Here is a 15687-nt window from a genome sequence, read left to right on the forward strand (position 1 = left end):
TAACATTCGCACATTCTTATTTATTCATGAAAAATACTTTTTCCATTTTCTTCATTTTTTTTTTTTAAACATTGTGCATTTTCACAGTTTTAAATATTTGCCAGTACTGTTCTGTGTTCAAGTATCAAGTATCAGTGTCAATGACAAATACAAAAAAAACATACTGTATTTTTGTTTCAGTGCTGCAAAATATATTAGATGATTTTTCAGAAGACAAATCAAAAACACCCAACATTTGAAATACATTGTAGCCAGTTGTGTATAGTCTGCTACAGTTAGCCATAAGGCTACTGAAAACCTAGTCAGAGTTGCAGGGAGCGAATGGCAAGATAGACGGACAACTCTTTTGTTTATATGGGGTAAACTAATAGTAAAGGATAGGAAACAACGATGGGTGATCCTGAGAGTGAGCTTGGGCTTGTTATTTGTAACTAAAAGAGAAACCTTTTCTGCTGGTCTATGATGTGTAGTGGGCTGTAGTTTACATTACTCTTTTACATAAACATCTATAGAAAAGGTGGCCGCCCTCAGAACTAAGAGCTGTGGGCTTAGGAATGGAAGGCTACTCAGTGGCACAACCCCAGAAGGAGACATGAAGTCCATGAATTTCACTTGTTCAATGATGGAATCGAAATCTCATGAATATTTACGTAAATGTCCATTTGTCCATTTCTAAAAACAGAACTCGGTTAGAGATGTGTTTTGAGGAAGTAGTTGTACATGAGAGACTCATCAGTAGCACATAACACTGTCAGAGTGAAGACACAAATCGAGGCAATCGCCTTCCCGTGACCTCCCTCTCTCTAGTGTGTGTTTGTGTTGCTGGGGGCCACGTGCTCTGCTGATAAACGCTGTTAACACTCGGCCCCAGTGTGATGCTGTGATGATCAGATAGCATGCAAGGAGAGACCGCCCCTGCTGTCTTATGACAAGGATGTGCCCTGTGTGAGTGAACAGACGGAGCCATAGTTCAGCAACAGCTACAGCTGCACCAGATCAATGAGAGTATTTAGGTCATGCAGTGACTAAGGACAGCTAGCCAGCTACTGATGTGTCAAGGTGTTTTATACATGGTAACAAGCTATCCCTGCTGGGCTTTCCAATAAACCACTCAGCAGTGTGCAGATTGTGACACCAACCCACCTCCTTGTCACTCTATCACCCTGACTACCACCATTACCCCCTTCTACCTCAATCCCGACCCCCAACCCCTTCTAACACTAACCTTTGTCCTCTAGCCCCAAGAGGTCATCATATATTACTATAGCCAGCCTTGGCACAGCACAATGCATCTGAAGGGTGCTCAGTATTTCACAGACAATCTATTAATGACAGCACTTCTCCCCACCAGACCCCTCCTTCCCGGCCCAGATGATTGAGTCCAGAGCAGGCTATCAGTCTCTCTGGTTTCTGAGCCCTGGTTTTTCTTAATTATATTCAGCTGCTACTGACCTGCTGCTCTGTCTTTTCTAACCAGTTAAAGATGTCAGATAAACTTCAAATTACGGGTGATATTTGGTTGAGATTTCAATAGATGTGAGTTTAATTTGAAATAAACCAAACCACAAAAACCTGTCGACACTATTTGGTTATATCAAGACAAAATGTCAATGACTTTTGGCAAATTCAATCAAGTAGCCAGGTTGATGCAGTGTGATAACGTTGATAAGGTAGGTTGAAATAACGAGCAAACAATGTTGCCCAGTTGTTGGTGGCATTTGATGGAAATGCTATTCCTCTACCAAGGAAGCTTTGCATCAATAAAATATCACAACATCATAACTAGCATAAACTTAATGAAAAAACAATACCTTCAGTGACAGAAGCAGAGATGCAGTTTTCTTAACCACTTTAAACATCAGTCTCTGTTTTTTTAGCTCATACTGCTGATGCTGTTGTTCTTGTTGTCATTGATATTATAAGGAGATAAAAAGCCTGATGCCAAATTCTATCCCCCAGCTATCCCTCTAAACCCCCGCCCCCTCGCTCCCTCCTCCATGAGAGATTTCAGCTCTGGGTAAAGCTGCCCTGCCCATAGATTAACGAGTGGCTGGGCATCGTCACGTTTATGGAGGTATTTAGCTAGCCGGGGCTCTGTGAGAGGAGAAAAAAAAGCACCACATTTCTGCAGCGGGCTACAACTGGCAGTGGCAACCCCAGAAGTGGGTCATCTATATGCCAGGCTGAGCCTCACATGCCTACTGCTGTAAAGAGGACAGGGTGAAGGGTAGAGGGATGGATGGAGGAAATAGAGACCAATCAATGGGAGCAGAGAGAAAGATTGATCAGAGAGGAGAAAGTAGGGACAGGGTGAGAGAGTATGAATGGGGATGAACATCAGAAGAGAGAGAGAGTGCGAGGAGAGCAAGGGGGGACTACAGAAAGAGAGCAACCATCTCTGCACCATGTGGATTCACACACAGGCACCCTAAAGCCGAGATTATTTATCTCCCATAGCATCGCATGGAGGACCAATTTTTTATTGTCCCTGTTATGAAATGCACAGTCATTTCCCCTGGCTGCTGCTTGCTGTAATAACAGTATTGATTAGGTGCTAGCAGGGTTGTCCCCTCCGACATCTGTGGAGAGGAGAGAAGAAAGGAGAGAGGGAGAGAGGAGTACAGCGACAGGGCTCTGAGATGGAGGGAGTGGTAATAAAGCAAATGAAAGATAACATGATGAAATACTGTTTTCTTTCTGTAAAGGGAGATTGTTGACAACTCTAAAAGTCAGCTGAATATCAGTCTCAATGGAATTGAATGTTGTCAGAAAAACCTTCTCCACAGCCATGCATGATGAGATGACGACCTAACTGACTATTTGAAAGGGTTTGTTTGAATGTCTATTCTCTTTTGTTCTGTGGTAGAAAAAGGGTTCCAGCAGTTTTAGGACCCAATTTGGTTCCTGATAACCCATTGTCCACAAGCCACTGTTCCGTTCCTAAACCCACACACACCAGCACCAACAGTCTGGATGGAAGAAGAGAGAGGACAGGTGAAGGAATACTGCATTGCACTTGGTTTAAGGCTAAACATTTGCAGTGGAAAGCGATTTAAACTTAATTAAGGCAGCATGGATTGAATGACTCTCATGTTTAAAAAAGTACTAAAACTACATATGTCACCCCGATACGGTTCGTATTCACATATCACTCATGTGGAGCACAAAATAGCGCTTATTCACAAAAAATGCTCTCTCCCAGCCCATAAATAAAAACTCAACTGGTATACGCAAACTTTGTGCATGTATACATGTATGTACCATGTACATAAATATGAACATAAATACTATCTTTTTGTCAACCCACACACACTCCCCATCTCTTCCAACCCCAAACCCCAATCCCAAAAAGCAAAGTTTCTTATTTTAGTTTTTTTTTGCAATGACTTTATCTAGCACAGTGAAACCCGACCCCGTTTGAAGGTAGAATGGTTGCAGTTTGTTCACTCCAGTTTTTAAAGTCAGCTCCAGCTCCCACTTATAGGGGACGTCCTCTTTCTCCAAACTGCTCTTGTCCTTGTTTCACTCTCTCTCTCTCCCTCTCTTGCTCAGTTCTTACAAAAGAAAGAGGAGAGGAGAGGAGAGAAACAGAGAGGCAAAGAGGCAAGGAGCTTGAGGGAAGGAGAAAAGGAGAAAAAAGGAAAGTAGGTAAAGAGAGAGAAAATGAAAAGTGAGAGTAGGTAGAGGAGTGGGAGAAGAGGAGTGTGTTTAACCCCACCAAGGTCATTCAATATTTGGGCGGGATGACCACGATGGGGTCCCCGGTCTTTGGCCGCCACATGAGCACTTGAGCGTCGTTGGCGTTGGGCTTGACCATGGCATTGGGGGGGATGGGCTCATTCTTGCCCAGGACATGGGGCTGCTCCTGGGCCACAGGCTCACGCAGCGTGGCCCTCTGGCCCAGAGGCTTGTCCGGGTCCACCTCGATGTGGAGCTGCATCCTCCAGCGGATGGTCTGCAGCACCAGGGTCTCGGCCGTGGCCTGATTGATGGCCACCAGCCAGGTGGTGAAGCTCTGGTCGCGGCGGATGCTGCTGAGCTGCGGCAGGTTGCTATCGCTCACAGGCACACCCCATGTAACGCTGGGGTAGAAGTTGTCATTCATGCTAACCGTGAACTTGGTGGCCTTCTTGGTGGGACCCACGATGGTGCACGTCTCTGTGGTGTTGCCATACCACGGGTAGTTGACGCCGTCCGAGTCGCTGATGGCCTGGATCTTGCCATCCCGTAGGTCAGGGAGTTCCCAGCTCGACCTGGACGTGGAAAAGCAGGCAGTGAGATTTAACCCGGAAGGGAAAACAGAGTGAAGCTTAAAGGGATAGTTCACGACAAAATAAAAAATGATGCGAATCACTCCCATTCATATGGGAATAAAGTATCCTAATATATAGCTAAATCCACACAACAGGTGATGTGAACTGTCAACCCAACACAATTTTAGACCACTTTTATGGTGTGAAAACAGGAAGAAATTGTTGATTTTGGGTGAACAAATCCTTTAACGTGGAAGTGGAAACAAAAGGGTGAGACTTGTTTTACAAGTGAGAATCTCTCTGCATGTTGCTACTGCTTTCCTGCCTAGAATCGCTTGAGAGAGATATCAATCGTAATAGGCTCCTACCCACTGTTAAATAAAAGCTGGAGGATAAGAAGAGTGGAGGAGACTATCTATGTCCATGAGAGGCTCAAACAGCCTGACTGAGTGGGTTTGCTCTACAAACATCAGCTCAGTAGCTATTGCGATTCAGGTCAGGGCAGCACAATCACAGCACACCACAGGTTCCCATTGTTAAGAGCCTCCCATCTGTTTAACCTGTGTAGTAAGTCACTATAGGTGCATCTCAATAGTCTTACGTGGCTTTCTTTTCTCATTTCCTTTACCACCTCTGCACTGACCACTGATCTGTCAACACAGGATAGGTGAAAGCAATATGTCCAAAGCCTATCAGGATTGCTTTACCTCATCCACTATTATTTCAGATCTGAGTGAATTAAGTGAGCCCTTTTGGAGTATTGAGACGCAGTGGGGGACAATGTGGGACAGAGGCACCTCATAAACACTCCGGTCCGTCCACCTATCGATTCCCCCTCAGCAGGAAGAAGTAAAGGAATCAGCAGAACTACTACAGATAACAGTGATCACCAGACACATGACAGGCCTGCATGGCCATTTATTCACAGAGGAGCTAGATTATGATCTCTAGAATAATAATAATAGTAAAAGGTAAGCCCCAGTCTGTGTGTTTGGGGGGGGGGGGGCTAAAGTGTGTGTGTTTCAGTTGAAAGTTTTATTAGTTGTGTACAGTATCCACATCGTATACACTGTCTTTTTAATTTCACCTCTATTTAACCAGGTAGGCTAGTTGAGAACAAGTTCTCATTTATAACTGCGACCTGGTCAAGATGAAGCAAAGCAATGCGACACAAACAACAACACAGAGTTACACATGGAATAAACAAGCGTACAGTCAATAACACAATAGGAAAAAAAAAGTGTTTATATACAGTGTGTGAAAATGGCGTGAGGAGGTAAGGCAATAAATAGGCCATAGTAGCGAAGTAATTACAGTTTAGCAAATTAACACTGGAGTGATAGATAAGCAGATGATGATGTGCAAGTAGAAATACTTGTGTGCAAAAGGGCAGAACAGTAAATAAAAACAATATGGGGATGAGGTAGGTAGATTGGGTGGGCTATTTACAGATGGGCTATGTACAGCTGCAGCGATCGGTTAGCTGCTCAGATAGCTGATGTTTAAAGTTAGTGAGGGAAATATAAGTCTCCAACTTCAACGATTTTTGCAATTCGTTCCAGTCACAGGCAGCAGAGAACTGGAAGGAAAGGCGGCCAAAGGGGGTGTTGGCTTTGCCTGCTGGAGCGCGTGCTGCAGGTGGGTGTTGTTATCGTGGCCAGTGAGCTGGGATAAGGCGGAGCTTTACCGAGCATAGACTTATAGATGACCTGGAGCCAGTGGGCCTGCCGACTAGAGCATACAGGTTGCAGTAGTGGGTGGTATATGGGGCTTTGGTGACAATGCGGATTGGCACTGTGATGGACTGCATCCAGTTTGCTGAGTAGAGTATTGGAAGCTATTTTGTAAATGGCATCGCCAAAGTAGAGGATCGGTAGGATAGTCAGTTTTACGAGGGTATGTTTGTCAGCATGAGTGAAGGAGGCTTTGTTGTGAAATAGGAAGCCGATTCTAGATTTAATTTTGGATTGGAGATGTTTAATATGAGTCTGGAAGGAGAGTTTACAGTCTAGCTAGACATCTAGAATATGTCGACAACTACAAATACCTAAGTCAGAACCGTCCAGAGTAGTGATAGTTGGGCGGGCGGGTGTGGGCAGTGAAGGGTTGAAAAGCATGCATTTGGTTTTACTAGCGTTTAAGAGTAGTTAGAGGCCACGGAAGGAGTGTTGTGTGGCATTGAAGCTTGTTTGGAGGTTATTTAACACAGTGTCCAAAGAAGAGCCAGATGTATACAGAATGGTGTCGTCTGCATAGAGGTGGATCAGGGAATCACCCGCAGCAAGAGCGACATCGTTGATATATATAGAGAAAATAGTCGGACCGAGAAATTAAGGATGACAAGGATATCCCTACCGGCCAAGCCCTCCCTAACCCGGACAACGCTAGGCCAATTGTGCGTCGCCCCACGGACCTCCCGGTCGTGGCCGGCTGCGACAGAGCCTGGGCACGAATCCAGTGTCTCTGGTGGCACAGCTAGCGCTGCGATGCAGTGCCCTAGACCACTGTGCCACCCGGGAGGCCACAGTACTGTCTTTTATCGATGGTGTTATGGTATCGTTTAGTACCTTGAGCGTGGTTGAGTTGCACCCGTGACCAGCTCGGAAACCGGATTGCACAGCGGAGAAGGTACGGTGGGATTCGAAATGGTAGGTGAGCTGTTTATAACTTGGCTTTCGAATAATTTAGAAAGGCAGGGCAGGATGGCTATAGGTCTATAACAGTTGGGGTCTAGAGTGTCACCCCCTTTGAAGAGGTGGATGACCGCGGCAGCTTTCCAAACTTTAGGGATCTCAGACGATACGAAAGAGAGGTTTGAACAGACTGGTAATTGGGGTTGCAACAATGGCGGCGGATAATTTTTGAAAGAGAGGGTCCAGATTGTCTAGCCCAGCTGATTTGTACGGGTCCAGGTTTTACAGCTCTTTCAGAACATCTGTTATCTGGATTTGGGTGAAAGAGAAGCTGGGAAGGCTTGGGCAAGTACCTGCGGAGGGTGCGGAGCTGTTGGCAGGGGTTGGGGTAGCCAGGAGGAAAGCATGGCCAGATGTAGAGAAATGCTTATTGAAATTCTCGATTATCGTGGATGTATCGGTGGTGACAGTGTTACCTAGCCTCAAGTGCAGTGGGTAGCTGGGAGGAGGTGCTCTTATTCTCCATGGACTTTACGGTGTCCCAAAACGTTTTGGAGTTAGAGCTACATGATGCAAATTTCTGTTTGAAAAAGCTAGCCTTTGCTGACTGTGTGTATTGGTTCCTGACTTCCCTGAAAAGTTGCATATCGCGGGGACTATTCGATGCTAGTGCATTCCGCCACAGGATGTTTTTGTGCTGGTCGAGGGCAGTCAGGTCTGGAGTGAACCAAGAGCTATATCTGTTCTTAGTTCTACCTTTTGAAATGGGCATGCTTATTTAAGATGGTGAGGAAATTACTTTTAAAGAACGACCAGGCATCCTCGACTGACGGGATGAGGTCAATATCCTTCCAGGATACCTGGGCCAGGTCGATTAGAAAGGCCTGCTCGCAGAAGTGTTTTAGGGAGAGTTTGACAGTGATGAGGGGTGGTCATTTGACAGTGGACCCATAGTGGATGCAGGCAATGAGGCAGTGATCGCTGAGATCCTGATTGAAAACAGCAGAGGTGTATTTACAGGGCAAGTTGGTCAGGATAATATCTATGAGGCTGCCCATGTTTATGGATTTAGGGTTGTACCTGGTGGGTTACTTGATCATTTGTGTGACATTGAGGGCATCTAGCTTAGATTGTAGGACTGCCGGGGTGTTAAGCACATCCCAGTTTAGGTCACCTAACAGAACGAACTCTGAAGATAGATGGGGGCAATCAATTCACATATGGTGTCCAGAGCACAGCTGGGAGCTGAGGGGGGTCTATAACAGGCGGCAACAGTGAGAGACTTATTTCTGGAGAGATTCATTTTTAAAATTAGAAACTCAAACTGTTTGGGCATAGACCTGGAAAGTATGACAGAACTTTGCAGGCTATCTCTGGAGTAGATTGCAACTCATCCCCCTTTGACAGTTCTATCTTGGCGGAAAATGTTGTAGTTGGGTATGGAAATCTCCAAAGTTTTCGTGGCCTTCCTAAGCCAGGATTCAGACACGGCAAGGACATCAGGGTTGGTGGAGTGTGCTAAAGCAGTGAGAAAAACAAACTTAGGGAGGAGGCTTCTGATGTTAACATGCATGAAACCAAGGCTTTTTCGGTTACAGAGGTCAACAAATGAGAGTGCCTGGGGACATGCAGGGCCTGGTTTAACCTCCACATCACCCGAGGGTACAGCTAAAGGCTATCAAAACTGGTCGTCTAGTGCGTTGGGGGCAGAGAATAAAAGGAGCAGATAAAGGAGTTAACTGAGGCATGTTGAGTGGGACTAGGGGCTCCGCAGTAAACAAAGACAATAATAACTATCCTAAACAACAGTGTACAAGGCATATTGACATTTGAGAGAGCCATAAAGCGAGGCATAAAGCAATCACAGGTGTTGATTGGGAGAGTTGGTTAAGGCAACAAGGGTAAGACAACAACAACAGCTAATCAACTAAGACAACAACAACAGGTAAAATGGCGATGAATGGGCAGAGAGGGTCGGTTAACTACACACAGGGCCTGAGTTGGGGCCGACAGATAAACAAAATGCTTACTTGCAGGTTCCTTCTCGACAATGCAACATCAATAAGAACTAATAAAAGATAAGAATACGAACATAAAGGTAATGGCTCAGTAGAATAGAATATACATTTTAGCGTGTGTGTGTGTCTATGGGAGTGGGTGTGAGTGGGCAATATTGTTTTTCTTAGTGCGCGCGTGTGTGTGTGTGTGTGTGTGTGTGTGTGTGTGTGTGTGTGTGTGTGTGTGTGTGTGTGTGTGTGTGTGTGTGTGTGTGTGTGTGTGTGTGTGTGTGTGTGTGTGTGTGTGTGTGTGTGTGTGTGTGTGTGTGTGTGTGTGTGTGTCTGTAAAGAACAAGGATTATGTTTCATCCATGTCCATTCTTCTCGCTACAAATCACTATATCCTCTATCAATCTGTCTCCAAAACAAGTTGAACAATCTTTCTATCTATAAATACTGTATATCTCAGACAGGAGCCAAACTGTTACATCAATTCCACTGTGAAGGGCCAACGACTGCAGACAATGGCAACAAAGCACTCTCCTCATATTTTTATCTTGATAACACATGGTTTCTTGAGAACAGAACATGCCCAAGCGCAAGAACATTTGCCTTGTGTTCATCATGCTCCTTTTCTCTCTCCCCCTATTGGAGGTCTAATGATACTACAGGATCTACCTACTCTTTATTGATGGCATTTTCATTACAGTAGTATACTATTTTCAGTATAGTGCTGTCGTTCAAAACCTTGGGAGGTGCTCTATTGAAATAGATCCTACAGATGTAGGATCTTAATTTGATCACTCTGTTGTTGCTGAGAATTTTCCAGGAAATGCAAACTTGTAGTGTATTTGACTTTTAAAAATGCTTTTAAAGTTTGTCATTTCCACATAGAAATGTCAGACCTGATTTGCCCTTGTGAAAAAAATGGTCCATTAATTATTTTGCCATACAAAATGCCCATTAATTATAATCCACATAGTAATTCATATTTCCAGTTGCTGCAGGATTATTTTCCGACTATAGCAAACTGGCTACAGAAGGAAAATGAAGATCTTACATCTGTAGAAAGGACCCAATGGACTAAACGGCCAATCACCTGTAGTGGTGAGCGTTGCTTCTTTTGATGTTGAGTGACGGACTAGATACATGACAAGCAGAGACACCAACAATTTGCTATACCCTCTTACAAAGTGACACAGTTGAAGTCAGAATTTTACATTCACTTAGGTTGGAGTCATTAAAACTCGTTTCTCAACCACTCCACACATTTCTTGTTAACATACTATAGTTTTGGCAAGTTGGTTAGAACATCACTTCGTGAATGACACAAGTCATTTTTCCAATAATTGTTTACAGACAGATTATTTCACTTATAATTCACTGTATCACAATTCCAGTGGGTCAGAAGTTTACATACACTAAGTTGACTGTGCCTTTAAACAGCTTGGAAAATTCCAGACAATTATGTCATGGCTTTAGAAGCTTCTGATAGGCTAATTTACATCATTTGAGTCAAGGCCTCCCTTCAAACTCAGTGCCTCTTTGATTGACATCATGGGAAAATCAAAATAAATCAGTCAAGACCTCAGAAAAAGAATTGTAGACCTCCACAAGTCTGGTTCATCCTTGGGAGCAATTTCGAAACGCCTGAAGGTACCATGTTCATCTGTACAAACAATAGTACGCAAGTTTAAACACCATGGGACCACACAGCCACCATACTGCTCAGTAAGGAGACGCGTTCTGTCTCCTAGAGATGAACGTAATTTGGTGTGCAAAGTGTGAATCAATCCCAGAACAACAGCAAAAGACCTTGTGAAGATGCTGGAGGAAACAGGTACAAAATTATCTATATCCACAGTAAAATGAGTCCTATATCGACATAAGGAAAGGCCGCTCAGCAAGGAAGGAGCCACTGCTCCAAAACTGCCATAAAAAAGCCAGACTACGGTTTGCAAATGCACATAGGGACGAAGATCATACTTTTTGGAGAAATGTCCTCCGGTCTGATGAAAAATATAAAACTGTTTGGCCATAATGATCATCATTATGTTTGGAGGAGAAAGGGGAGGCTTGGAAGCTGAAGAACACCATCCCAACCATACCAAATGGGTGGCAGCATCATGTTGTGGGGGTGCTGTCACGACCATCGTAAGAAGTTGACCAAGGTGCAGCGTTGTGAGCGTCCATTTTCCTTTTTATTTTGGAATGACACCAACAAAACTAGAACCAAAACGAGCAACCGTGAAGCTTAAGGGCTATGTGCCACAAACAAAGTTAACCACCCACAAAGACAGGTGAAGAAAAGGACTGCCTAAGTATGGTTCCCAATCAGAGACAACGATAGACAGCTGTCCCTGATTGAGAGCCATACCCAGCCAAAACAAAGAAATACAAAACATAGAAAATAGAACATAGAATGCCCACCCCACATCACACCCTGACCTGACCAAATAGAGAAATAAAACAGCTCTCTAAGGTCAGGGCGTGACAGGTGCTTTGCTGCAGAAGGGTCTGGTGCACTTAAAAAAAATAGATGGCATCATGAGGGGGGAAAATTATGTGGATATATTGAAGCAGCATCTCAAGACATCAGTCAGGAAGTTAAAGCTTGGTCGCAAATGGGTCTTCCAAATGGACAATGACCCCAAGCATACTTTCAAAATGGCTTAAGGACAACAAAGTCAAGGTATTGGAGTGGCCATCACAAAGCCTTGACCTCAATCCTATAGAAAATGTGTTGGCAGAACTGAAAAAGCGTGTGCAAGCAAGGAGGCCTACAAACCTGACTCAGTTACAACAGCTCTGTCAGGAGGAATGGGCCAAAATTAACCCAACTTATTGTGGGAAGCTTGTGGAAGTCTACCCGAAACGTTTGACCCAAGTTAAACAATTAAAATTTAAACTTCTGACCCACTGGAGATGCGATGAAAGAAATAAAATCTGAAATAAATAATTCTCTCTCCTATCATTTGGACATTTCACATTCTTAAAATGAAGTGGTGAACCTAACTGACCTAAGACAGATCATTTTTACTTGGAATAAATGTCAGGAATTGTGATAAACTGAGTTTAAATGTATTTGGCTCAGGTGTATGTAAACTTCCGACTTCAACTGTATATCTCAATTGTGCTAGTATAAAGGAGGTTTTATTGCAAATTTTTACCAAAATTATTTAGACGGGATACTCAGACACATGGGTGGGTGGCGAGTTGACTAATTCAGGGTAATCAATCATAGCATCCTTGAGCATTTGTATGCGTGTCTGTGTGTGTGTGTACACATAAATGGGTTTGATTGTGTCTGGGCTTCTTGACATATCCTCAACAAACAATGTGGGTGTGTGAGTATGTCTGTTGGATGTTGTGGGCGAGTGGATGTGATGTGTCTGAGCCTGTGTCTCTGTGCCGATGCGAGTGTGCACAGTCTGGAAAAACTACTTGGGACAGCCCCATTGAGTCTTAGCACAGTGTGTGGGGTCTGTGTGTGTGCATGTATACAGCATGTGTGCCACCAGTGGAGGATGGTGGAAGGAGCTATAGGAGGACGGGCTCATTGTAATGGTTGGAATAGAATAAATGGAACGGTATCAAACACATCAAACATATGGAAACAATATGTTTGACTCTGTTCCATTAATTTCATTCCAGCAATTATCAAGCCTCCTATGGTGCCCACCTACAGTGCCTTCAGGAAGTATTCATACCCCTTGACTTATTCCACATTTTGTCGTGTTACAGCCTGAATTCAAAATGGATTAAACATAATTGTTTTCTCAACCATCTACACACAATACCCCATAATGACAAAGTAAAAAAATGTTTTTAGAAATGTTTGCAAATGTATTGAAAATGAAATTCAGAAATATCTCATTTACAAAAGTATTCAGACCCCTGAGTCAATCAATACATGTTAGATTCACCTTTGCCAGCGATTACAGCTGTGAGTCTTTCTGGGTAAGTCTCTAAGAGCTTTGCACTCCTGGATTGTACAATATTTGCACATTATTATTACATTTTTATTCAAACTCTGTCAAGTTTGTTGTTCATCATTGCTTGACAGACATTTTCAAGTCTTGTCATAGATTTTCAAGCTGATTTAAGTCAAAACTGTAAGTAGGCCACCCAGGAACATTCAATGTAGTCTTGGTGAGCAACTCCAGTGTATATTTGGACTTGTGTTTTAGGTTATTGTCCTGCTGAAAGGTGAATTTGTCTCCCAGTGTCTGTTGGAAAGCAGACTGAACCAGGTTTTCCTCTAGAATTTTGCCTGTGCTTATCTCTATTCCATTTATTTTTATACTCAAAAACTCCTTAGTCCTTGCCAATGACAAGCATACACATAACATGATGCAGCCACCACCATGCTTGAAAATATGAAGAGTGGTACTCAGTGATGTGTTGTGTTGGATTTGACCCAAACTTAACACTTTGACCCAAACTTAACAATTTGACCCAAATTGCTACACTTTTTTTCATTTTTACTTCAGTGCCTTTTGCAAACAGGATGCATGTTTTAGAATATGTTTTATTCTGTACAGGCTTCCGGGGGCGGCAGGTAGCCTAGTGGTTAGAGCGTTGGATCTAGTAACCGGAAGGTTGCAAGATTGAATCCCCGAGCTGACAAGGTAAAAATCTGTCGTTCTTCCCCTGAACAAGGCAGTTAACCACTGTTCCTAGGCTGTCACTGAAAATAAGAATTTGTTCTTAACTGACTTGCCTAGTTAAATAAAGGTAAAATGAAAAAATTCCTTCTTTTCACTCTGTCATGTACACTACCAGGCAAAGGTTTTAGAACACCTACTCATTCAAGTATTTTTCTTTATTTTTACTATTTTTACATTGTAGAATAATAGTTTAGACATCAAAACTATTAAATAACACATATGGAATCATGTAGTAACCAAAAAAGTGTTAAACAAATCAAAATATAGTTTATATTTGAGATTCTTCATATAGCCACCCTTTGCTTTGATGACAGCTTTGCACACTCTTGACATTATCTCAACCAGCTTCATGAGGTAGTCACCTTGAATGCATGTCAATTATATATTCAATGTCTGTGGGGTATTGTTGTAGTGTAAAAAATTGAATAATTTTTTAATTCATGCTGTACCACAACAAAATGTGGAAAAAGTCAAGGGGTATGAATACATTCTGAAGGCACTGTATGTGCTTGTATCCTTTGTGTGTGTGTGTGTGTGTGTGTGTGTGTGTGTGTGTGTGTGTGTGTGTGTGTGTGTGTGTGTGTGTGTGTGTGTGTGTGTGTGTGTGTGTGTGTGTGTGTGTGTGTGTGTGTGTGTGTGTGTGTGTGTGTGTGTGTTGCATTACATCACTGTGTCTATACACCTAACACTCCTATACCACTAAAAGTGAATAATAGACTACTGCTGATCTATTCCGCAGCTGTAAGACTGGGTGTCTGGCAAATTCAGAAACCAGGGCACGCACCTGAGCTGATAGAGAAATCATCCAGGGTATTATCCTGAGTCACTCTGTCCAATTAGACCAGAGCATCCTGGAAGTTTACCGCAGTAATTGACAGACCTCAGAACAGGAGTCTCAATAGAGGGAGAGCTTACGTCCTGCATCTTAACTAACTCCTCAAACATGGATGACACAGCTCTGGGTTATTAAGAAGCTACTAAGTACATTTAGTCTTTCTCTGAGATTGCAGTCAAAAGGGCAACACTGAATGATAATGGCAATGAGATTAAATGTATGAAGACTAACGACAAGTTTTACAGGGAAATCATGGTTCTCTCTTTCAGAGAATAGGCTTTATACTACATAGAAAAGCATAAGGGGGAAATGCTACTATATTTACAAATCTGACAACCGGGGCATTTTTTATACCTCAAATCAGCAGAAATGTGTCGCTTTGAGGTCATAGCTGCTCTGAGAAAGAGAGAGGTTGTTAATGCCTGTTTCATCTCTCTCGCTCTCTTTTTCTCTTACTCTAGTCTCTCTTCAAATTAGGTTTTGTTTGCAGAGCAGAGGGACATGTCTCTCTAATCTCACACAGCATTAATATTGTTTTTCCGATTCAGTGTCTCTTTAGGACCAGAGCGAGAGATTAACACACACACAGACAAACACGCACAGACAAACACACGTAGCCAGACTAGTGAAAGGGGAGAAGGCAATGTAGGGGAGGAGATCGCAGTATTGGGATGGTGTGTGTAATCTGTGACATGCAGACCCAAACATCACATGCTGTAACGGGTGAAGATAAACCCTCAGCATTCTGGGTATACGTCAACTTGTGGTCGCCTCCACAGGATGTGGGACAAACTGAATTTGTGTGACATTGTGTAAGTCACAGACATCTGTAAACAGTCACCGAGCTGAACGAAAGGGGTATTTTAATGAATTGTCTGGCCTTTAATTAATTTCCTAATATTTTGAAAATAATTTGATTTCTCATACCACACAGTTTTGGTTGACTCCAGTAGCCTACCTCACAATGAAACCTGGCTTGAGTTGATACATTTTACAAACAGTGTTTGTGAAAGCCTTCTCACTGGGAAAAAACTGGTTGAGTCAACGGTGTTTCAACGTAATTTCAACCCCAAAAATGTATGTAATAACTTGGAATCAATGTGGTTAACTGATCGCATTTGCAAAAACGAATAAACATAAGAATTTTGTATTCTTTTTAACCAACTTTGAACCTAAATCCAACGATATTGGTGACCTTTTTTGTTGATTTCACTTTGAATTCACATTAGTTGACAACTCAACCAAACGTAAATCAAAATTATACTGAACAAAAATATAAATCCAACATGCAACAATTTC

At 42.9% G+C, this 15687-nt stretch overlaps 1 protein-coding gene across 5 annotated transcripts in view; it reads right to left on the minus strand.

Annotated features, from left to right (window-relative positions):
- LOC118387555 (protein FAM78A) overlaps positions 1-15687 on the minus strand; it is a 22031-nt gene continuing 6344 nt past the window's right edge. For all 5 annotated transcript variants that reach the window (XM_035776031.1, XM_052525696.1, XM_035776030.2 and 2 more), the window contains one exon: positions 1-4253. In XM_035776031.1, coding sequence (XP_035631924.1) covers positions 3728-4253 — 526 coding nt within the window. In that variant the 3' untranslated portion in view covers positions 1-3727. The remainder of the gene's footprint in view (positions 4254-15687) is intronic.

The sequence above is a fragment of the Oncorhynchus keta genome, chromosome 9 (genome assembly GCF_023373465.1).
Source record: "Oncorhynchus keta strain PuntledgeMale-10-30-2019 chromosome 9, Oket_V2, whole genome shotgun sequence".
NCBI classification, from domain to species: domain Eukaryota; kingdom Metazoa; phylum Chordata; class Actinopteri; order Salmoniformes; family Salmonidae; genus Oncorhynchus; species Oncorhynchus keta.